Consider the following 26,341-nt stretch of genomic DNA (forward strand, 5'->3'; position numbering starts at 1 on the left):
TAATTTGACCTTGGACCCTCCATATTCATATGTAAAATACTACACTTTATGTTCAAGATTGCAGTTTGGTTTTGAAGATGCCTGTAGCTATTATTATGTTTCATCTACTTTATTTTTGCTGTTGGGGCCATTTTTTTTTTTTTTGGCGGTACGCAGGCCTCTCACTGTTGTGGCCTCTCCCGTTGCAGAGCACAGGCTCCGGATGCGCAGGCTCAGCAGCCACGGCTCACGGGCCCAGCCGCTCCGCGGCATGTGGGATCTTCAAGGACCGGGGCATGAACCCGCGTCCCCTGCATCGGCAGGCGGACTCTCAACCACTGCGCCACCAGGGAAGCCCCATGGGGCCTTTTTTTAAATTACTTTTTTATTACTTGGTTTCATCATATCCATTACTTTCTTTTCACATTGTACTTTTTTTTTTAGAATTTTTTAAATTTTTAAATTTAATTTTACTTATTATTTTATACAGCAGGTTCTTGTTAGTCATCAATTTTATACACAGGTCAATCCCAATCACCCAATTCAGCATACCACCATCCCCACCCCACCACAGATTTCCCCCCTTGCTGTTCATGCGTTTGTTCTCTACATCTGTGTCTCAACTTCTGCCCTGCAAACCGGTTCATCTGTACCATTTTTCTAGGTTCCACATACATGCATTAACATATGATATTTGTTTTTCTCTTTCTAACTTACTTCACTCTGGATAACAGTCTCTAGATCCAACCACAGCTCAACAAATGACTCAATTTCGTTCCTTTTTATGGCTGAGTAATATTCCATTGTATATATGTATCACATCTTCTTTATCCATTTGTCTGACAATGTTGCTTCCATGACCTGGCTATTGTAAATAGTGCTGCAATGAATTTGGGGGGCATGTGTCTTCTTGAATTATGGTTTTCTCTGGATATATACCCAGTAGTGGGATTGCAGGATCGTAAGGTAATTCTATTTTTAGTTTTATAAGGAACCTCCATACTGTTCTCCATAGTGGCTGTATCAATTTACATTCCCACCAACAGTGCAAGAGGGTTCGCTTTTCTCCACACCCTCTCCAGCATTTGTTGTTTGTAGATTTTCTGATGATGCCCATTCTAACTGGTGTGAGGTGATACCTCATTGTAGTTTTGATTTGCATTTCTCTAACAACTAGTGATGTTGAGCAGCTTTTCATGTGCTTCTTGGCCATCTGTATGTCTTCTTTGGAGAAATGTCTATTTAGGTCTTCTGCCCATTTTTGGATTGGGTTCTTTGTTTCTTTAATACGGAGCTGCATGAGTTGTTTACATATTTTGGATATTAATCCTTTCTCTGTTGATTCGTTTGCAAATATTTTCTCCCATTCTGAAAGTTGTCTTTTCATCTTGTTTACGGTTTCCTTTGCTGTGCAAAAGCTTTTAAGTTTCATTAGGTCCCACTTGTTTACTTTTGTTTTTATTTCCATTACTCTAGGAGGTGGGTCAAAAAAGATCTTGCTGTGATTTATGTCAAAGATTGTTCTTCCTATGTTTTCCTCTAAGAGTTTTATAGTGTCCGGTCTTACATTTAGGTCTCGAATCCATTTTGAGTTTATTTTTGTGTATGGTGTTAGGGAGTGTTATAATTTCATTCTTTTACATGTAGCTGTCCACTTTTCCCAGCACCACTTACTGAAGAGACTGTCTTTTCTCCATTGTATATCCTTGCCTCCTTTGTCATAGATTAGTTGACCACAAGTGTGTGGGTTTATCTCTGGGCTTTCTTTCTTGTTCCACTGATCTATGTTTCTGTTTTTGTGCCAGTGCCATACTGCCTTGATTACTGTAGCTTTGTAGTATAGTCTGAAGTCAGGGAATCTGATTCCTCCAGCTCCATTTTTTCCCCTCAAGACTGCTTTGGCTATTCGGGGTCTTTTGTGTCTTCATATGAATGTTAAGACTTTTTGTTCTAGTTCCATAAAAAATGCCATAGGTAATTTGATAGGGATTGCACTAAACCTGTAGATTGCTTTCGGTAGTATAGTCATTTTCACAATATTGATTCTCCCAATCCAAGAACATGGTATATCGTTCCATCTGTTGGTATCATCTTTAATTTCTTTCATCAGTATCTTATAGTTTTCTGCATATAGGTCTTTTGTCTCCCTAGGTAGGTTTATTCCTAGGTATTCTATTCTTTTTGTTGCAATGGTAAATGGGAGTGTTTCCTTAATGTCTCTTGCAGATTTTTCATCATTAATGTATAGGAATGCAAGAGACTTCTGTGCATTAATTTTGTATCCTGCAACTTTACCAAATTCATTGATTAGCTCTATTAGTTTTCTGGTAGCATCCTTAGTGTTCTCTATGTATAGTATCATGTCATCTGCAAACAGTGACAGTTTTACTTCTTCTTTTCCAATTTGGATTCCTTTTATTTCTTTTTCCTCTCTGATTGCCGAGGCTAGGACTTCCAAAACTATGGTGAATAATAGTGGTGAGAGTGGATATCCTTGTCTTCTTCCTGATCTTAGAGGAAATGCTTTCAGTTTTTCACCATTGAGAATGATGTTTGCTGTGGGTTTGTCATATATGGCCTTTATTATGTTGAGGTAGGTTCCCTCTATGCCCACTTTCTGGAGAGTTTTTATCGTAAATGGGTGTTGAATTTTGTCAAAAGCGTTTTCTGCATCTATTGAGATGATCATATGGTTTTTATTCTTCAATTTGTTAACATGGTGTATCACATTGATTGATTTGCGTATATTGAAGAATCTTTGCAGCCCTGGGATAAATCCCACTTGATCATGGTGTATGATCCTTTTAATGTGTTGTTGGATTCTGTTTGCTAGTATTTTGTTGAGGATTTTTGCATCTATATTCATCAGTGATATTGGCCTGTAATTTTCTTTTTTTGCAGTATCTTTGTCTGGTTTTGGTATCAGGGTGACGGTGGCCTCACAGAATGAGTTTGGGAGTATTCCATCCTCTGCAATTTTTGGAAGAGTTTGAGAAGGATGGTGTTAGCTCTTCTCTTAATGTTTCATAGAATTCACCTGTGAAGCCATCTGGTCCTGGACTTTTGTTTGTTGGAAGATTTTTCATCAGTTTCAATTTCATTACTTGTGATTGCTCTGTTCATATCTTCTATTTCCTCCTGGTTCAGTCTTGGAAGGTTATTCCTTTCTAAGAATTTGTCCATTTCTTCCAGGTTGTCTATTTTGTTGGCATAGAGTTGCTTTTAGTAGTCTCTTAGGATGCTTTGTATTTCTGCGGTGTCTGTTGTAACTTCTCCTTTTTCATTTCTAATTTTATTGATTTGAATCCTCTCCCTCTTTCTTGATGAGTCTGGCTAATGGTTTATCAATTTTGTTTATCTTCTCAAAGAACCAACTTTTAGTTTTATTGATCATTGCTATTGTTCGTTTCTATTTCATTTATTTCTGCTATTATCTTTATGATTTCTTTCCTTCTGCTAACTTTGGGTTTTGCTTGTTCTTCTTGCTCTAGTTCCTTTAGGTGTAAAGTTAGATTGAGATTTTTCCTGTTTCTTGAGGTAGGCTTGTATATCTACAAGCTTTCCTCTTAGAACTGCTTTTGCTGCATCCCATAGGTTTTGGATCATCATGTTTTCATTGTCATATGTCTCTAGTTATTTTTTGATTTCCTCTTTGATTTCTTCAGTGATCTCTTGGTTATTTAGTAACATATTATTTAGCCTCCATGTGTTTGTGTTTTTTACATTTTTTTTCCTGTAATTCATTTCTAATCTCATAGCATTGTGTTCAGAAAAGATGCTTGATATGACTTCAATTTCCTCAAATTTACTGATGCTTGATTTGTGACCCAAGACGTGATCTATCCTGGAGAATGTTCTGTGCACACTTGAGAAGAAACTGTAATCTGCTGGTTTTGGATGGAATGTCCTATAAATATCAATTAAATCTATCTGGTCTATTGTGCCATTTAAAGCTTCTGTTTCCTTATTTATTTTCATTTTGGATGATCTGTCCATTGGTGTAAGTGAGGTGTTAAAGTCCCCTACTATTACTGTGTTATTGTCGATTTCCTCTTTTATAGCTGTTAGCAGTTGCCTTATGTATTGAGGTGCTCCTATGTTGGGTGCATATATATTTATAATTGTTATATCTTCTTCTTGGATTGATCCCTTCATCATTATATAGTGTCCTTCCTTGTCTCTTGTAACATTCTTTATTTTAAAGTCTATTTTATCTGATATGAGTATTGCTACTACAGCTTTCTTTTGATTTCCATTTGCATGGAATATCTTTTTCCATCCCCTCACTTTCAGTCTGTTTGTGTCTCTAGTTCTGAAGTGGGTCTCTTGTAGACAGCATATATATGTGTCTTGTTTTTCTATCCATTCAGCAAACCTGTGTCTTTTGGTTGGAGCATTTAATCCATTCATGTTTAAGATAATTATTGATATGTATGTTCCTATGACCATTTTCTGAATAGTTTTGGGTTTGTTTTTGTAGGTCCTTTTCTTCTCTTGTGTTTCCCACTTAGAGAAGTTCCTTTAGTATTTGTTGTAGAGCTGGTTTGGTGGTGCTAAATTCTCTTAGCTTTTGCTTGTCTGTAAAGCTTTTGATTTCTCCATAGAATCTGAATGAGATCCTTGCCGGGTGGAGTAATCTTGGTTGTAGGTTCTTCCCTTTCATCACTTTAAGTATATCATGCCACTCCCTTCTGGCTTGTAGAGTTTCTGCTGAGAATCAGCTGTTAACCTTATGGGAGTTCCCTTTTATATTATTTGTCATTTTTCCCTTGCTGCTTTCAATAATTTTTCTTTGTCTTTAATTTTTGCCAATTTGATTACTATGTGTCTTGGCGTGTTTCTCCTTGGATTTATCCTATATGGTACTCGCTGCGCTTCCTGGACGCGGGTGGCTATTTCCTTTCCCATGTTAGGGAAGTTTTCAACTATAATCTCTTCAAATATTTTCTCCTTCTGGGACCCTTAATAATGCGAATGTTGTTGTGTTTAATGTCCCAGAGGTCTCTTAGGCTGTCTTCATTTCTTTTCATTCTTTTTTCTTTATTCTGTTCCACAGCAGTGAATTCCACCATTCTGTCTTCCAGGTCACTTATCCATTCTTCTGCCTCAGTTATTCTGCTATTGATTCCTTCTAGTGTAGTTTTCATTTCAGTTACTCTATTGTTCATCTCTGTTTGTTCTTTAATTCTTCTAGGTCTTTGTTAAACATTTCTTGCATCTTTTCGATCTTTGCCTCCATTCTTTTTCCAAGGTCCTGGATCATCTTCACCATCATTATTCTGAATTCTTTTTCTTCAAGGTTGCCTATCTCCACCTCACTTAGTTGTTTCTCTGGGGTTTTATGTTGTTTCTTCATCTGGTACATAGCCATCTGCCTTTTCGTCTTATCTATCTTTCTGTGAATGTGGTTTTTGTTCCACAGGCTGTAGGACTGTAGTTCTTGCTTCTGCTGTCTGCCCTCTGGTGGATGAGGCTATCTAATAGGCTTGTGTAAGTTTCCTGATCCACATTATATTGTTTGTGCTATTTCATTTTGTTAAGAAACAACTGTTTCTAGATTATGTTTTCATTCAGTAGTTTAGATTGAGACACCAGATCAAGATATGTTTTACTCCATCCAACAAAGTTTATATGTATACTTTCCATAAGTACACTAATACCCATTTGTACCCCTAAAATAGAACGTGATCATCTCCATCACTCACAAAAGCCACAATCCCACGTTCATTTCCAAAATGGATGCATATATTACAGCTTTTGAGCCACTGGACCAGCTCTACATCATACCCTTTGACAAAATATATTTTGTGGATCATTTCTCATAAAGATAATTTCACTGTACACAACAGACATTGAGTAAATCTACTCTTTTTCTACTCTTTTTCATGGCAAGGAGTTCAACTCTATTTTCACTGGCTTACTGCTGAGTAAATTAAGCCCATATTTCTAAAAAAAAAAAATACACAGTGAGCCGAAAATGAACAACTACTTCAGTATGGCTGGCTGCCAATGACATCCTTAAAAGGGAACTAATACAATCCAGTCTCAATCTCAAAAAACCTAATAGGACCGTTGGAAAAATAACATATTAACTTAGTATTAAGCACCATTCATTTCTTACAAAAGAGTAAAGTTCTGTAAACTCAAAATCTAAGAATGTTAAAGTATCAGTTAAAAATGGCAACAACTAATCCCTAAACATCAGCTCCTCAATGAGAAGTTCTTCTGAACACTTACCCAAGTCTTCCTAGCATCTCAAGCTCAGGAACTTGTGGCCCACAAGTCTCTATTTGCAGTGGTTGGTATTCATATAGAGCTTCTTCAAGCTTTTGAATGGTTGGTAATGTAATATGTTGACCCTGTTAGAAAAATGAAGGAAAATAATACTTTTTAATATTACTTTCATATTAATACTTATTTTCAGTCAGTTTAAAGATGAGCTAAATTCCTCACATTAAAAATATTACCCATTATTCATTACATTACTGAAACCCATATTATATAATTAACACAGAGTCAGTGACACATGATTTAAAGGAAGAAAACTAAATCCATCATTAAATTAAAATTTAGCCTTAAAGAGTACAGCTGTTAAATGTCAATGGTAGAATTCAGCAAACATATAAGCATAGTCTATTCTCACATTTTCCTATTATTATTATACAACTTTGACAGTTTTGGTAACCTCTGTTTTGTTGAAAGCTTTAGTTAAGGAAGGACACTAATGAAATTATTCTCTGCAAAGTTTTGCCACATAAATGTCTATTCTCTTAAGTCTTTAAAATGGAATTAAACTTACTTAACAAATATGTGTATGTGATGTCTACTTACATACACACACACAAAATGAGGAATATTATGCTAAAAATTAAGGTGAATGGAATATCCACATATTTTTCTGAAAAGAACTACTAAATAAAATTAAAAGACCATACTTGATGAAAAATATACAAAATAAAATGCCACTCAGCCACATATCATCATTACACTGAGATTTACATATTTATTGTAATCGAGCACATAATTCTAAATTTTTAAAATCCGTATATTTTTATATGGTCCATGTTTTCTGATTCTAACTCTAATTCTGTTATTTTTCTTGGTATAGTTCTCATCAGCTTCTCTATGTCCTAACTTTTTAATAAAAACTAGTTCTTACAGTTATTAATTCCAATGTTTTCTAGTTTATAATTCATTCTTCTTGTTGCCTCCCTTAGTTTCCATTACTTAAATTACTAAGTTGGATACATAAAACATTTGTTCTCTTTCATTTAAAGAAAAAAAAAGGTAAAAACCATGAATTGAAAGTGATACAGTGCAACTGAGGCAGTGAGGAATGACCACTGAGGATGTGTGCATATGACTCATGGTTTTTCTCTTCAACAAGTTTAATACCATGTAGCATTATCCTAGCTAGTTTACCATCATATTTATAGCTTCTCTGACACTGTGACCTCAAAACTCCTTCACCAAACTCGGGCAAAGGACATGAACAGACATTTCTCCAGAGATGTATAAATGGCCAATAAGCACCAAAAAAGATGTTTAACATCACTAGTCATTAGGGAAATGCAAATCAAAACCATGAGGATATAAAATCGCCCCTCAGTATCCCTGAGGGGTCTGGTTCCAAGCTGCCCCAGGGATACCAAAATCCATGGATGCAGAAGTCCTTTATATAAAATGGCATACTAGCACAGTCAGACCTCCCTATCCCCAGATTCCTCATGCCTGGATTCTGCATCCATGAATTCAACCAAACCCAGATTGAATTTCATGGCTGCTTGAAGCCATGGATGTGGAACCCACAAATACAGAGGGCCCAACTGTATCACTTAACACCCACAGCTATTTAGGATGGCTATTATCCAAAACAAAAACAAAAAACCATGTAAAATAACAAGTGTTGGCAAGGATGTGGAGAAATTGGAACTCATGTCCATTGCTGATGGGAATGTAAAATGGTACAGCTACTATGGAAAACAGACAGCAATTCCTCAAAAGATTAAAAGATTAAATATAAAATTACCATATAAGCCAACAACTCCACTTCTGGGTATACACCCAAAAGTAGTGAAAGGAGGAACTTGAACAGATATTTGTACACCCCTACTCATAGCAGCATTACTCACAATAGCCAAAAGGTAAAATTAACCTTGTGTCCATCGATGGATAGTGAATAGGATATTCACACAATGGACTATTATTCAGTCTTAAAAAAGGAAAGAAATCTGATACATGCTAAAACATGGATGAACCTTGGAGACATTATGCTAAGTGAATGAAATAAGCCAGTCACAAAAGGATAAATATTGTATGATTCCAATTATATGAGGTTCTTAGAGTAGTCAAATTCATAGAGACAGAAAGCAGAATGATGATTGCCAGAGGGTGTGGGGTGGCAGGGGATGAGGCATTACTATTTAAATGAGTACAGAGTTTTAATTGGAGAAGATTAAAAAAATCCTGGAGATGGATGGTGGTGATGGATGTACACCATGAACATACTTCAAAATAGTTAAAATGGTAAAGTTTATGTAATATATATTTTACCACAATTTTTTAAAATGGGTTTCAGGACTTGCCTGGTGGCACAGTGGTTAGGAATCTGCCTGCCAGTGCAGGGGACACGGGTTCAAGCCCTGGTCCGGGAAGATCCCACATGCCACAGAACAACTAAGCCCGTGCGCCACAACTACTGAACCTGTGCTCTAGAGCCTGCTAGCCACAACTACTGAGCCCACGCACCACAACTAGGTGAAGCCCACGCACCTAGAGCCCGTGCTCCGCAACCAGAGAAGCCTCCACAATGAGAAGCCCGCGCACCTCAACAAAGAGTAGCCCCCACTTGCCGCAACTAGCGAAAGCCTGTGTGCAGCAATGAAGACCCAACGCAGCCAAAAATAAAATAAATAAAATTTTTTAAAAATAATAAAAATTCTTGGTGAAATGAAAAATGTGTCTTTAACAAAATTTTTTTAATAAAAATGGTTTTAGATATTCTGATTTGCTCATTTACCTGGCTGAAATAATACACATCAAAAACGAGATAAAAGTGAGATATATGGAAAACTCCATTAACATTATTTTAACCCTTAACCTCCATATGTTTCACAGCCTTTCTAAATAAACTTGAAACTGTCAAGCTAAATCTTGTACTACCTCTCAGTAATCCAATTTCTGAACAATGAATCTGAATACAGAGTATTACACAGGTTAAGAAGGGGCCTGCCTAAGCGGGACATTTTGAGTGGCATTTTGACATCCCTGTTTCAAAGTGTCTTCTTCATAAGTTACTAAGTACTGTATTCTCCTGTCACATTATACAGAAAGTCCAGTATTACTGTCACATTTTTAGGTTAAAAAAAAAGAAAAAGGAAATTGTAAGAATTTTAAAAGGACACCTATTATATTATAGTTATCCCATAACACAGTAATGCAGATTACTTTGATTACTCCATTTTCACATTACAAATTAGAAAGCAAGACTCAGGAAAGATAATACAAAATGGATAATTCCAAGAGCTGGAATATTTTCCAAGGAAGATAATATTCAAAAAAAAGACAGGCTCTCTTAAGTCACTAATGTGGGAATGAACACATTAAAAGTAATCATTCCCTAAATAGCAACAATGATGCCCAAGTTAAAAGTTATGATGTCATATAATCCAAAGTGTTGTCTGCAAGTTTGTGGGTACATAAAAGATCATATAATAATAATAGCTCACATTATTTACTCGGTGCCAGGCACTGGTCTAAAGGCTTTTAATGCATTATTTCTTTAGTATTCACAATAGTTTTATGAGATAAATACTATCATCCCTACTTTACAAATAAGGAACAGGGGCTTAGATATGTGACTTAGCAAGGTCACACTGTAGGTAATGGCGGGTTGAGGATTAAAAGTCAAGGGTGTCAGATTCTAAAGCCTGTGTTCTTTTCCCCTAACTTCTTTATTTTATGGATAAAGAAACTAAGACCCCTAAAATATAAATTTCTCCTAAGGTCACATAGTTAGAGTCATATCTCCTAATTCCTGTCCAGTGTGGGCTCTACCATACCACACTGCCTATCAATATCCTATTTTTAGACAATATAATCACAGTTGCTCAATTTAAAAGTCTGATATTAATAAGTAAGTCCTAGATTTCTATACAAATTCTAATAATTTAGATATGGTCAAAATGTCATAGGTTCAAAAAGACAGAGTTTTTTATTATAGCATTTAGAGAGCAATAAACATTACTCAGTGGCAATTCTATTTATCATGAGAATGAGAAAATAAAGTTCATAAATGATACACAACCTAGTCTTCTAACATTCAATCTTTTCCCCCCAAAACTGGTGTGAGATAGATGCCAAGCTTCTCAAATCTAAAGCTGAGGAAGAACTTACAGTACAAATCACTGACATAATTAAGATTTAAAAAATAAAATCACCAAGAGACCAGCTATCTCAACAAGTCCTATGAGGAAAATGTTAGGGGTTTTTAAGTGACTGGAGGCAAAACGGTGTTTAAAAGCTTCTGGATGCAAAATGAAAATGAAAGTGATATTTCTACACAAAACAGTAAGTGTGATATTATTCTAAATTATCAGGAAAAGGAGGATTCAGATTAAAGAAGTCACACTGTATGATGCAATAGTGATATTCAACACCTGAACTAAATTTGACTTGGCACCAAATGATATAGTATAGACTGAAGAGGGCTATAGAAAAATCAAAAGAGAGGAAAAAATCAATGAAAGGTGGAAAACTGAAACACTGCAACTTGTGCAAGACCTCAGAGGGCAGACAAAGTCTACAAAAGCAAGGCAATAAAGAAGACAGAAATGTTACTAGAGCAGTATGTGTGTCTTGAGACTATATGAAATAAACAGGAGCAGAGAATGGATATATGGGGAAGTGGGGGCCGAAAGAGACTGAATCAGTATGGTACAGCTTACATTACAGCCAGAAAATATTCCAAGACTAATTTGAACTCATATGGTAAAAAATCAGACCCTTCAAAACAATGTCAAAACAAATCTCCATCAAATTACCAAACAAAGGATAAAATGAAATAATAATGCCCAATATGACAAGAGAGTGTGGAGAAAGATGTTCTCATACGCTGCTGATAGGAGAGCAAATAATGGAATTGCTTTCTTTATGAAAAACAATTTAGTAAACCTTTAAAGTATTCATATAGCTTAACCCAATAATTCCACTTGTAATTACTCAGCCATAAAAAGAAACGAAACTGAGTTATTTGTAGTGAGGTGGATGGACCTGGAGTCTGTCATACAGAGTGAAGTAAGTCAGAAGGAGAAAAACAAATACCGTATGCTAACACATATATATGGAATCTAAGAAAAAAAATGTCATGAAGAGACTAGGGGTAGGACAGAAATAAAACACAGACCTACTAGAGCATGGACTTGAGGATATGGCGAGGGGGAAGGGTAAGCTGTGACGAAGTGAGAGAGTGGCATGGACATAATACACTACCAAATGTAGGGTGGATAGCTAGTGGGAAGCAGCCGCATGGCACAGGAAGATCAGCTAGGTGGTTTGTGACCACATAGAGGGGTGGGATAGGGAGAGTGGGAGGGAGGGAGACGCAAGAGGGAAGAGATATGGGAACATATGTATATGTATAACTGATTCACTTTGTTGTAAAGCAGAAACTAACACACCATTGTAAAGCAATTATACTTCAATAAAGATGTTAAAAAAAATAATTCCACTTATAAGAATTTATAAGAAAAAGACAGAAAATACTAATCAGATCTTTATTCAAAAGACTGACCATCACAGTTTATAATTGTGAAAAACCAAAAGGAACATAAATGTTCAGCAATACTGGGAAAATTAAGTAAACATGAGTTCGATTGTAACAGCATGTATGCCATTTAAAATTATGTTCAAAGAGAAATTAATAAACTAGTAAATACATAATAAGGATGATCTAAACTTATTTTTTAAATCTGCATAAGAAAAAAGCTATAATGGATACACCAAAATGTTAACTGTAGTAATCTCTAGGTGATGAGATTATGATTTATATTTTTATCTTTATGCAGTATTTTTTAATTGGCCAAAATGGGTATAATTTTTATAACCATAAAAAAGATAATAAAAATATACTAGGGACCACACTGAACAACACCATAGGAGAAAAATTTAAAACCATACTATATGACAACTGGCTTGGTCTCTTCAATAAGTCAGTGGCATGAGAAAGAAAAGCAAGAAATGTAGCATGAGATATGAGCTGTTATAGATTTTAAAAGAATTAAGGGTTTTAATAAATATAAAGAGTCATTAGCTCAGTAACAATTTAGGAAGGGAGAAAACAGTCATGAGACATTTGGGGGACAGTTGAAATCTGAATATGGACTGGGTATAAGATTACATTAGAGGATTTTTATTAATTTTGTTTTGTGCGATTATGGCATTACGGTTACATATAAGAATGTCCTACATCAAGGCAGGTCAGAGGGAGATGCAGGTTAAAGAATTTAAAGGTAAAATTTCACAGTGACTGCAATTTACTTCAAAATGGTTCAGAAAAAGATACATATATATGAAGCAAATTAAAGATTACTGAATCTAGACATTAGGCATATGAATATTCATTGTATGATTTTTCTACTTTGCTCTTTTTGAAATTTTTCATTATAACTAGTTTAAAAATATATCATGGAATCTTCGTTAGTCTGAAAAGAAAATAGCTAAGCATCTATAGAATAGAAAATACAATAGTGCTAAAGAAAGAAGAGCCTAGAATCAAGTAGGTCAGGTTTGTAGCTATTTTAGTAATTAGGTTTGAAGATTTGAGTAGTGACTGAGAGGAAGAGAAAAAAAAAAGATTATAATTAAAACTGCAAGACTTGGTAGCAATCTGGAATAGCTGAGTTGAATACTAAAATGTGAAGACCAGACACAGCTGAAGACTAACTGAAACAGGGTAATTGGGAAAGAGAAGGATTGAGGAGAGAAGATTTTTTTAAAAAAAGATAAAACACAGAGTAGGAGAAAATACTTGCAAATTACATGCCTTATAGAGAACCTGTATCCAGAAATATATACAAAGGACTCTTATAGCTGAACAATTCTTTAAAAAAAAACAAAAACCCCAATTTAAAAATGGGCAAAGATTTTAAAAGACATTTCACCAAAGAAGATACACAAAGGACTAATAAGCACATGAAATGATACTCAACACCATTAACCTTTAGAAAAATGCAAATTAAAAGTACAAGGAAGTACTACTTCACACCCCTAAAACGGCCATAATCCAAGTGTCACTGAGGATGTAGAGAGAAATTACAACCCTTAAACGTTGCTGGTGAGCGTGTACAAAGGTGTGTCCACTTTGAAATTAGTTTAACAGTTTTTCTTAAATTTACAAATAAATTTACTATATGACTTAGTAATTCCACTCAAAGGTATCTACCCAAAAGAAATGAAAACACATGACCAAAGACTTTTATAAGAACAGCTGCATTACTCATGGTAGCCAAATAGTGGAAACAATCTAAATGTCCATCAACTGGTGAATGGATAAGCAAAATGAAGTATATTCATACAATATGAATATGAATTCATTCATTTAATATTTATATGCTGAATACTATTTAGCAACAAAAAGGAATAAAACATTTATACATGCTACAACATATTAACTTCAAAAATTTTATGCTAAAAAAAAGAAGCTTGGGGCTTCCCTGGTGGCGCACACTGCGGTTGGGGGTCTGCCTGCCGATGCAGGGGACGCGGGTCCCTGCCCTGGTCCAGGAGGGTCCCACATGCCGCGGAGCGGCTGGGCCTGTGGGCCATGGCCGCTGAGCCTGCGCGTCCGGAGCCTGTGCTCCGCAACGGGAGAGGCCACAGCAGTGAGAGGCCCGCGTATCACAAAAAAAAAAAAAAAAGAAGCTAGGCAAAAGACTACATATTGTTTGATTCCATTTGTAAGTAATGTCCAGAAAAGGTAAAACTGTAGATAGAAAGTACATTAATAATCACTAGGGGCTAGAAGTGTGAATGCAAAGTGACTACACAGAAGTACAAAAATCACCAAATCATACATTTAAAATGAGTAATTTTTTATAGTAAGTAAACTAATACCTCAATAAAGCTGTTTAAAAACTAAAGAGTTTAAGATGGTTGTTCAAATCAAATCAACATTGCTGACTATATATGAAATATCCAAGTAGAAACATTCAGTAAAAGCAGCTAAAAATATAAAATAAACCCAGGAGAAACTTTGCTATTATCATCAACAAAATGATGGGCAAAGTCATGAGAAAAAATAAAATTTGGGGGAGACAAATGTATAAAGAGTGAGATCCTAGTAATGAGTCCTGAATAACACCCACATTAAGTAATTCAACTACATTTTGCTGACTTTCAAAACCGTAACACAAAACTGATGCCCTTTCAATTTCTGTTGTAGTTGCCATACAAATAATAAATAAATGAGGTGTTGAGGGTAAAAATGTAGCAAGAAGAGCCACAGCAAATCATGCAACCTTAGATAATATCTACACTCGGGGAAAATTGCAGGCAAACTCTACATTCAATAGTATAATTAATGTTTTACTCCCCTAGAATGTAACAAAAGGGAGCCCCTGTTTCTCTTCTAAGATATACCTTAGAGCCCTAAGTTATATTTCAATAATTTGCTAGTCAAAAATATAAGCATTTGTGGAAAGAGTTTCCAAAATTCAGCTCATTTCCATATAGAAAAACAAAAACATTTGAAGAACAATGCAAATGCTAACAAAGGTAATTATACATGGCTGTAACTTTTTAATGTATTTATTTATTTTGGGTTGTGTTGGGTCTTTGTTACTGTGCGTGGGCTTTCTCTAGTTGCAGCGAGCAGGGGCTACTCTTTGTTGAGGTGCACAGGCTTCTCATTGCGGTGACTTCTCTTGTTGCAGAGCACAGGTTCTAGGCGCACAGGCTTCAGTAGCTGTGGCACGTGGGTTCAGTAGTTGTGGCTTGTGGGCTCTAAAGCACAGGCTCAGTAGTTGTGGCACATGAGCCTAGTTGCTCCGTGGCATGTGTGATCTTCCTGGGCCAGGGCTTGAACCCGTGTCCCCTGCATTGGCAGGAGGATTCTTAACCACTGCACCACCAGGGAAGCCCATGGCCGTAATTTTAAGTAATAATTTGAAATATATCTTTAACTTGTCTTACTCAGCAAGCTTCAGGTCTACTATAAAAAACAGTTTACAATTTACTGAGATTTATCTGTTAGATAATCTATAGTACAACACAAATATTATCGTTATTCGTGTCCCTCAAGTAAAGGAAAAACACAAACTATCTTTTGTGCTAACTCTAAAATGCAGGATTTAATTCCAAATTAAAAATTATATGATCTAGATTTCTGGAAGTCATTTAATAAGAGATAAAGTTAACTCTGAAAACAACTCTCACTTTAAAAATCTTCTGGTCACCGTCAACACACACACACACACACACACACACACACACACACACACAAACTCAGAATGCAGCAAGCCATTTAAAATAACATTAATAAAGAAAATAATTATTTTCTAATTAAAATAACAGAAAAGTTAATTAGTAATCATTAATATATAGGTTGTTGAAATAAGCAATAATGAAAATACCCTTCCATATCAATCAGTATATGATTTTGTTAAGTACCACAGAACAAGTTGTAATTCATAAAGTACTAGCAATTCAGAGTGATGGGTTAAATGATTCTGAAAATCCTTTAACAAAATTTTAAGATTCAGAACTCTCTTAATTTTTATATTTGCTAATAAACTCTGTAAGCTTGGTAAACTCTGTGTATAAATATCTGTTTAACATGTCTCCCCCATTAGACTGCAAGGCCCTGTTGTTCACTGCCATGCCTCACAGCACAGTACCTGACACCAAAGAGCTGCTCAGTATTTTGTAGAATGAATGAATAATACGAAGGGGCATGTGAACAGTCATCTGGTGTAGTAGTATGAACATCAGAAAAACAGTAAGATGGAGAGTCAGGTTTCCAAATTCTATAAATTTCACAATGCTCTTACTCCATGTAAACAATTGGAATTTTGTAATCACATGTACTACGAGAGTACGTAAGGAATACATCTCCAGATTTTCCACACTTTAATACTGTTTCTTATTCATTAGAGAAAGTCAGTAGATGCATTTTTTCCCTAGCCTGGAAATGTGCTTTCTAGCCACTTAAGAACTCATTTCAACAAAATTTCAAACAACAAAACATTGTGGTTATTCTGCTGTAATCAACACCCATTCAAAAGACAAATACTGAACACTAACTATAGCCAAAAACTAAAAAGTACAGCAGTGAACAAAACAGATACAAGCCCCTGCCACCAACAAGCTTATATTCTAGTAGATCACTTTTTCAATGAGATTGTTCCTTTTACTTTTATTTTGTTGAATCATCTAAATGCAAAATAAAAACAAACAAACAACAAAACAATGATAGTGGTGACTGTTCTTAAAAAACTGGATCCTCTCACATGTTAAAATTATCAAATCCTATAGAACGTATCACATTGCTAAAGGAAATTAGAAACCAGAATATTTCACTGGTCTCAGAGAATTAAGCCAGTACAATTCTACTGATTATTTCCAGGGAAAACATCTACAGGAGACCTTTCAGAAAATCAATTAATGATTTTTGAAATACTGTTTCTATGTCGGTAAGTGTCCTAATAATTTAAATATGTGTGTGCACATATGTACATGTGTTTTCTATTTGTGCACATGTATGGATCTGTATGTGGATGTGGACATATTTCTAAATTGTATTTGTGGGAGTACTCACACAGTTTTTTAATGGAATAGAGAATACTTTAAAAATACACATGGCACTGCCGTCAAGCTACTGATTCTAGGCAATTTCTTTTGGTAATTCGGTTGTTTTCAATTTATTTTAGGAGCAAGCAGAGCAATTTTTATACTATGCTGTTCTGGTCACTCTAGGGTGACATCAGCCTGTCATCACTGCAACAGCTGCATGGTAACAACTTCCTGGTAGCACATAATTTCATGGTAAGTACAATTCATTTTCCCCCATAGAAATGGCTTTCTCTAATTTCTTTCAAAATTAACAGTAACCAGCGTAAGACAAATGAGGGACAAGACCCTGCGTGGTAAGAAGTAACTATATACTTATGCTAACACTGCCTCTAAATTAAAATGAACTGAGGTGATTTTATTTCTCTAAGCTTCATATTCATTAACAGCGAGGGGGTGGGGGCAAACTGGAGGGTTGGACTAGATGTTCGTCCAGGTCCAATCTGCTACGATTTCATGACCGTAGTGGAAATAAACCACTACCTGATAATGTATGATGAAAATAAAAATAATTTTCCCCAAATTTAATGTAAAATAGCTTGATTCTATATATACTAAAGAAATGGCCAGTGGAAAAAACAATCACTAATTCCCAGATACCCAAGTCTCTACTAGAATCATCAGACTCCATTCCCTTTCTGAATGCGTGTTTTGGAATGAGCAGAATATAACTCTTTTTAAAAAATGATTATGGGTTGGTTTTTTTAAGCATTCTAATACTGACTTATTCCCACAAATCAGCCTTTATGAGCATTCTTGTTTTTTGAAATACGATGCCTATTTTAAATTACCTATTTTTCCCCCAATTTTTCCTTCTCAAAAAAAAAAAAACACCAGACTTTTCCAGAATATGAAAGAGGATTCATCTTGAATACACTAAGAACAGCACCATATTTTTCTGGCTCTTTACTGACAATCAGTTCCATTTGAATATGTAAGATGCTTTGAAACATCAAAGAATTTCTTTATCTAGCTGGACTTAAACTTATTGTTCATTAGAAATCAAATAGTCCTAAAAAAGTTATATCCTCACTTTGCCAAGCCAAGTCTCTGAAACTGTTTCTATATCAAATTGGCCCTGAAAACATCATCAAAATCTGTTCACTACAGGGGAATTACTTTAAGACTTTGTTAACGAAATTCATTTGTAATCTCCTCCCCACCACACACACCATTAGTGTTCAAATTACCACACAGAAAAATGTTCTTTAATAATGCATCAACTCTATTTTAGAACTCATATTGTCACACCAATCTAAACTATTCCTTGAGAAAGAATTTCAAAAATAAAATGTAACATATACAGAAATGTTAAATGTAGGGGAAAACTTAGGAAATAATATCTTTAGAAAAAGATTAATATCATTAAAGTATGTTGAATATAATAACCAAATCCTGCACATTTTTAAAGTTAATTAATTAATTTATTTTTTTGGCCATGCTGTGTGGCTTGCAGGATCTTAGTTCTCCAACCAGGGACTGAACCCAGGCCCTGGCAGTGAAAGCACCGAGTCCTAACCATTGGACTACCAGGGAATTCCCTGCACGTTTTTTTTTTTAAAAAAAAGCATTTCTATGAATTCCTTTGTATTGATGTAGAACTACTATGGCTTATGTAGAAACTAAATGCAACAATACATTTGTGGACACATGCAATTAGTTTTCAGAAAGCCCAGGGTTCCAAACTATAGATGAGCATGAAATATAAAAGGAATAACATTTTCTCACTCTGATGTAATGTGTTTTGACTATAATTGTGTATACAAACTTCTCTCCTCCATGATACAAAAATAAAGACAGAAAAGGAACTAAGCTAGTCATCACTGCCTTAAATAGTTCTATACCTAACACATCCAAGAGGCATCCAAATGTTATCTAGAAGGATCCTAAGTGATGTGACTGATTTAAGTTCAACACAGCTATAACAATGAAGTCACACTTTGCACAGGAGTTAAATTCGGTTCTAAAGTCAGAGTAAGGCAAAAACTTAAACTTATGTCAAAATAACCCCTCAAAAATCCTTTAAATAGCCCATAAAGTATACTGTACATTGTTCTGTGCATATTATAATCTCTTTATATAAATCCAACTCAGCTAGTTTTTCGAACAGATTACTGTTTGTTCTGTGGAAAACCAGATAAAGTACTTGTCTTGCTTTTAGCAACTTTGTTGTTTCAAAAACATTTTTTACTGGGGGAAGAGAGGAATTCTTTGCTATTTTTCTCCCTTGTTTGCTGTTTTCAACTTTAGTTGAATTCAAATAAGTTAAATGTACATATGATATGACTCTACTGAACATGACAGGTATTTGAATGTTCATTCAGTTGAATTCATGGACAAAAATGACATATGAGATGGGCTATGAAGGCTGAATGGGGCTGAAATGGAAGGAAAGGAAGAGTATTTATAGCAAAAAGAATTTTAATACCAAGAACAGCTTCAGTGCAGTAGTCAAACTAGGAGCCAGAATATAAATGATAGAAGAAAGAATGGGAGTTGAGAAGTAGAAACATTGAATAAACTTGATTATTATTTTCATCAAATTCTAAGATAAAATAAAAATAGGGCGATATGGCATTAGCTTAAAGAAAAAGTAGGATCCAAGGAAAAGATTCTGTTTATCTTGTTTGGTTTTGTTGTCCTAGGTTTTATTTTTCCTTGAGCACTGATAAATGAGGCAGTGTTGAAAAGTATTATTTTTACATTCTTTCTCTGATGCTTGTCTTGCTACTGAACTACCATTTGTGGCCAAGAGGACAGAGCGTCCAGCAAATCATAACTGTTTCTATAAAAAGATCAGAAAAGAAAAACATCAAAGAGACTATTTGGTGAGACAAAATCTACCTCGTTAAAAGAGTCTGCACTAATTTTAAGAAAAACAGCATTTACCAGCAATTTTACAAACTTTTCAGGCATATAGCATTTTAGCTCATTTACTTTTAGTAATTGCAAAAATAGTTTCCAAAAAAGAATTCTCACCTTGGCACTTTAAGTAAACTTTTAGTTAGCCATCAATAACAACAACTTACACATAAGTCTAAATTTTTGAATATGATAAAATATGAAAATTGCTTTATATAAAGTTTTCTACAAATATTACTATTAAGATATAAGCAAAACAAAAAATATCGCATAAGATTAGTAGTATTTTGAAGCAGAAATATTTTTCAGTGAAAAGGTAGCAGAAAGCTTCTTTACACCATAATAGAGACTGAATAATTCAAGAAATCATATTTTATTTAGATATAAACCCTCTGTGCCTAGTACAGTGCTTGGTACATATTAGGAATGTTTGTTTCATGAATGAGCAAATGTTTTATAATGATTCACAGTATCCCACTCACTCCAATCCTCTAATCCAAGCCATCCCCCAAAAAAACTATATAACAAATATGGTTCTATTTGAGGTCATTTAACTACAGAATGACTAGTTATTGTGCTATTCCCACTGTAGTAAATAAACAGCTAAGCCAAACTACACTGACTTTATCCTTCTTCTGTCCTAAAAGGAAACAACAAATACTAGGAATACCTTAACCATCCCAATCTGCCTTCCCCAAACACATATCACCACTACCACCTTCACAAAACCACCATGTAATTAGATCTAGACTCTAAATGTAGAATAGGATAGAATATTTAGGATTCTCTGATTCCCTTACAATTTCACATAAACTGTCTTTTACTAAAGTCATGCAGATATAGAATGTTATTACTTAACAGTGGGATTCCACACAAAGGACACAGAAATATTTACTGAACATCTACTTTATGCCATGTACTATGTTAGTCCCTATCCATACAGTTGAGGTAAGTATTATTTTGTTTATGTTACAGGAAAAGAAACTAATGTTCTCCAAGGCCAAGTAACCTACCCAGGTTTTAAGCCCTATACTGCCAGAATTCACCAAGCACTTTCTTATTACAGGACTATGGTATTAAAATTGATTTATCTGAACATTTAGTGGATGTCAGGCACTAGTGAAGGGATGATAGAAAGGATACACCACCAGAACTGATTCTACTTTGAAGCATTCAGCAATATATATTTATATTTATTAAATGTAAATTAGGAAATGCTCATTTGTTTTTAAAATGTTAGTATATAAGTGCTGTTTAAATGAGAGTTACCCTAGTTCATTAAAACATACAACTCAATTTCTTTTTAGAAAATATTCACATTCAACTTTACCATAGTACATTTAGATTGATGCATATTTCACCTGTATTGAGATATGTGCTTCATTCTTCTTAGAAACTCTCTTAGAAGTTCAGTCTTCTTTTTACAACAAGCAAAAATATTATCTTCCTCAAAAAAATATACAAAATTGTGACTTGTCTATGAATCTGTGAAAATTGAATATATTTTGAAATATGAACCAGAAAGACTACTTCAGCTAGAAAGAATTTCTAGCAATGTAGAGGTAAGCCACCTTCCTAGAAAGTTGACTTAATAACCAAATCTTTAAATCACTTTTTACTACACTTTAACACATCATTTTGCGTAATTGACAGACATGTTTTATGTTTATGATATGAATTACAAAAGCAATGCAGAAAAAATCATTTTCTTGGTAAATTTTTCATCTGAGAACATTATGTGTTCACTGAGCATAAAAATGGTTCCACAAATACAGGAGTACACACACTATCACATAATTTGTTTTCTTTTTTAAAAATTAAAGAAACTAACTTTATTTTATAACCTTCATACCTAAATACATAAATATACACATAAATAAATAAATGAGAGGTACATTTAGTAAAACAGTGCCCTAGAAGACAAAGAAAGCAATTAGTATTGGAGACTTTAATGAACACAGCTTTAAAGCCCTTCTGGAAATTACAGGAGGAATAAAAGCACTAACATTCTACCAGTTGCTGAGACAGGTGCTACTGACAGTCAGCTGCATTTGCTGAAGCATATTCTAAAGATTACTAATTAATCTCTATACTGAAACCAATGGCTGCCTGCCATTTTGATCACCATTTAAAACAAAAAAAGCAAAAGAAATAGTCGCTCTATGACCAAACACAACTCTAGGTAAAACACAACTCTAAGTAAGCTCTGCATCTACTTAATTACTTAGTTACATTATTTTCTGGTGTTCTTTATTCTAAACCCAAAACTTCTACAGGTTGGACTCATGGGTCTTATAGTCTCTCCACTTGCTATTTCTCAGTTATTTCTACTTACCGCAAAGAATATGAAAGTATTTGTGAGATACTTGGGGAGAAGAGTCCTTCTTTGTTGTTAATTTTTAAATCTTTCGATCCTAAATTCAGGAGAATATGACTCATGGAGGCATTCTCCTTTAGACCAAATCTGCCTTTTCATTAGAACTTACCCACACTCCCCTTTCCCAGCTCCCAACCCCCTCCCCCACAACACACACACACACACACACACACACACACACACACACACACACACACACACACACACACACACACACCTGAATACTCTGTTCTACCAGCATAATATCCTACCTGTATCTTATGAACTCTGTTCAAAGCACTGCTCAGAATTTAGCAAACATTAAAATAGTTAATGTTTCCAAGTCTGGGCAATTATTATAAAAGTGATTCTGCAGTTCTTTTAAAATATGCTGGGACAAGGTGCCAAAGAAATTGTTTTAAATCCATTTGAAAACATATAAACATATAAAGTGAAAAATGTATGTGAGGGTTCTTTTTGTGATTTTCCATCCTTTTAATGTTTCAAGTTAACATTGATCCTTGAGTCTTAAGTAACACTATCTGTTCTACATGTTTTTAAAGTTGCTTTCATTCAACTGTACATGTCTGTGACCTCCACAATGACCTCTACAAAAGCAGTTGTGCACTTTACTGTGGTGCAAATCCTCACAGACAAGTTGAACCTGTTCTTTTTGGCACTGAGCCCTTGCGCTGAGCACACAGCTGAGATTTATTATAAAAGGGGAACTAAGGGGCATTATTGCACAACATTTATCCTTCACATACAGCCAAGTATAATCTTTTACAACCTTTGAGAGCTCTTAAATAAACAGATCTTCCCTTAATTGCATAAGGAGTTTCTTATTTGTCACCAATCATATGGCATATTGAGATTCATTTTGCATTAGGAAAAAGCTAGCACACAAAACATATGTACTAAAAGTTGTTAAAGTTAGTCTCTTAATATTTATTCAACAATAAATAATACTTTGAATACTCAGACCTAAAGATAATTACCTGTGCTGCAAAGTAATAAACACCTGTCTTCAAGGAGCTATACTTTAAGAAAATAGGTTTAAAAAAATCTTCCTACAGCACTCCTGTGGGTCTTTTAAAAACATTTCAGAGAAAATATTAACCTTTAACAGTGTTTTGTGTTTTCTTTTTAATTTAAAAGTTCAATTTTAATTAGCTTTCCCATAGCATTTTAAAAACAGTTTCCTAGGGGTAAGACGGGAATGGAGACGCAGACCTACTAGAGAATGGACTTGAGGATGTGGGGAGGGGGAAGGGTAGGCTGTGACAAAGTGACAGAGTGGCATGGACATATATACACTGCCAAACGTAGAATAAATAGCTAGTGGGAAGCAGCCACATAGCACAGGGAGATCAGCTCGGTGCTTTGTGACCACCTAGAGGGGTGGGATAGGGAGGTGGGAGGGAGGGAGATGCAAGAGGGAAGAGATATAGGAACATGTGTATATGTATAACTGATTCACTTTGTTATAAAGCAGAAAGTAACACACTGTTGTAAAGCAATTATACTCCAATAAAGATGTTAAAAAAATTAAAATAAAATAAAAACAGTTTCCATTTCTAAAGAATTTTGAACTGAGCTATGATACACATGACTGCAACTAGTATACTTCCTCACTTCAAGAGCAGATTGATACCCTGGGGGAAAGAGGAATTTCATGAGTTCTAAGAAGTATCTCTTATAACAGGAATTACCACACCATTTACATTAATTCTTAAGGATTTGCTAATTGATCTATCATCAAGACTTGCCTGTTGAAAACAAAGAAACTACTATAACCTCAAAAGTATTCTATCTTGAAAGTCAAGTTCAAACTAGCTTATCAGCTAACTGCTCAACATAAAGGAAACTAAAATATGTTGATTCAGGTGAATATTTCCTTGCTCTAAATTCTTCTAATTTATTTTATTACTATTAAGTGTACAAACAATTGGGAAAAAATGCCTGTAGACTTATGGGGGCAGGGGGCAGGGTGTATTATTTAATGGACACAGAATTTCAGTTTTACAAGATGAAAAAAATTATGGAGATTGTAGTGGTGGTAGCACAACAATATGAATATATTTAAAACTACTGAACTGCACACTTAAAAACAGTTAATATGGTAAATCTTATGTATGTGTATCTTACCAGAATAAATTTTTTTAATTTAAAGGATAAAATCATAATTTTTTTAAAGATTGATGAATGAATTGATTTTTTAATGGTAAAAAAAGTTTAATGTTACATTTTTAGCAATCAGAGGTTCATAATGAACAAAACAGACATGTTCACAGATGATACCAAATACATTCTGTAATGACAAAATAACTGAAGAGTTAAATAAGAAATTTCTTTCATTAAAATTAAACATTTTAAGCAGCACATTTATATTGCTCCAGACCTAAGAAAAGATGTTTTAAACAATTTGTCTCTCTAATACTCTCTCCCTTTGTCTAGGGAGAAAAGAAAACAGGTAGAAGTTCATGAGTTTTGGACATTTTTTAAATTCATCACTAAAAAGAAGACATTTTTTCTTTATGTAGTCTTTCAGGAAAAAACTTGTATTAAATTTTAGGTGATTTTGCAAGCATTACATCTTTAAATAGATATAATTAGCATGCTAGAAAATCACTGACCAGTTTTATTCATAATATTTATACTACTTGAGGAAACAAAAATTGATGAGAATAACTATAAAACATGAATCAAATATGTTTAAAATGTCTCAAGACTTGATCTTACACTATGTTCTAATGCTATGTCAACACTGATGGTATTTTTTAAATACCTAAGCCCTCTAATTCATTTTGAAATGCACGTGCTTCAAGATTTCCATAATTTCCAAAACCACTCTTGATGAAGTCATAACTATAATTAAAAATAACATCCAAAGAACCCATAGTTGCAATGTCAAGCAGTTTAACCCAGGTTAACCTCCAAATAACTTAAAGCAGCTGTAAGAACAATACCAGTCTCCATTTATTTTGGTTCTTCACACTATAACAGCTTTCCCATCTATGTCTCTCTTCTTTCCAGCAAGAATGCAAGCAAATACTCTATCTGCCTATAACTTCTGACTTTTTTAAATTCCTCATGTTATGTGTCCTCACAGAATAACACAGTGTTTAAAACACAGTCTTTGGAGTCCAAAAAGTCAAATCCCAGCTCTACCTTGAGTATCTTTTTTTAATAAGCCTTAGTTTCACCTGTAAAGTTATATTAATGAATCAAATAAAATATATTTAAAGGACACAGAAGAGTGTACTGTCTACAAAATGCGACTACATCATCACCTTCATCAGGAGGAGAAAGAAGAGGAATATTCTGCAACACCTCCGCAGACCATCTCTTAGTCACTACCACCAGATAAAATCACCACAGGCAATTATCAACATAGGAACTGGTAACCTACCAGAAGTCTGCCTGTAAGAGCTCAAAACATCTTCCTGCAGAAACAAAGTTTTGAAAGAGGGTACAATACTAGGATAACAATATATAAAACATTAATTATCTTAAATTGAGCGTAGAACCCTGGAAGCAATACAGGAGAGAAAACAAAGAAAAGTTTACTTTCTCTTTCCTGGGTGCAACCCTGGCCTTAGGCAAAAACTTCAAATTTCTGAAATTTTAGCTTCTCCCATTTTGCCTTTTGCATTCCGATCCAGCAGACCTAGTGTCTTTCCCAGGCATTTTATGTCCCCACAACGCTGTAACACTAAGTTCCTAATTGGAAACATTCCACTCAAACCTACTGACTCTTAATGTGCTCCCTGATCTTAAGTTACCAACCTGCATCTCACCACAATCAAAACTTCCTACTATCACTAAGGTGTTAGAAGGAAAGAAATTGCATTGCATGATTTTGCATACTGGACATCTGGTTTTTATTACATTATTATTGTTTTTAAAAAGAACATTTGTAAAACATTTTTTTCTGGAACAAAATACAAAGCAGTAGTTGCCTTTTAAATATATGGGCTGGGCTTCCATGGTGGCACAGTGGTTGAGAGTCCGCCTGCCAATGCAGGGGATACGGGTTCGTGCCCCGGTCCGGGAAGATCCCACATGCCGCAGAGCGGCTAGGCCCGTGAGGCATGGCCACTGAGCCTGCGCGTCCGGAGCCTGTGCTCCGCAACGGGAGAGGCCACAACAGCAAGAGGTCCGCGTAAAAAATTAATAAATTAAATAAATAAATAAATATATGGGCTAAGAAATATTCACTGATATCTCAGGCAAATTTTTCATATTTACCTATATAAAAAACAGATTCTCAAAAAGCATTAACATTTATCAAAATGA

At 34.8% G+C, this 26,341-nt stretch overlaps 1 protein-coding gene across 4 annotated transcripts in view; it reads right to left on the bottom strand.

Moving 5' to 3' along the window:
• MNAT1 (MNAT1 component of CDK activating kinase) overlaps window positions 1-26,341 on the bottom strand; it is a 228,101-nt gene that overhangs the window by 92,843 nt on the left and 108,917 nt on the right. For 3 of the 4 annotated variants that reach the window (XM_059059688.2, XM_067028386.1, XM_067028384.1), the window contains one exon: window positions 6,217-6,338. In XM_059059688.2, coding sequence (XP_058915671.1) covers window positions 6,217-6,338 — 122 coding nt within the window. Of the gene's footprint in view, window positions 1-5,867; window positions 5,926-6,216; window positions 6,339-26,341 lie in introns of those variants that run through there. The other variant, XM_067028385.1, reaches the window with a different exon arrangement.

Source organism: Kogia breviceps, chromosome 3 (genome assembly GCF_026419965.1).
Source record: "Kogia breviceps isolate mKogBre1 chromosome 3, mKogBre1 haplotype 1, whole genome shotgun sequence".
Taxonomy (NCBI): Eukaryota; Metazoa; Chordata; class Mammalia; order Artiodactyla; family Physeteridae; genus Kogia; species Kogia breviceps.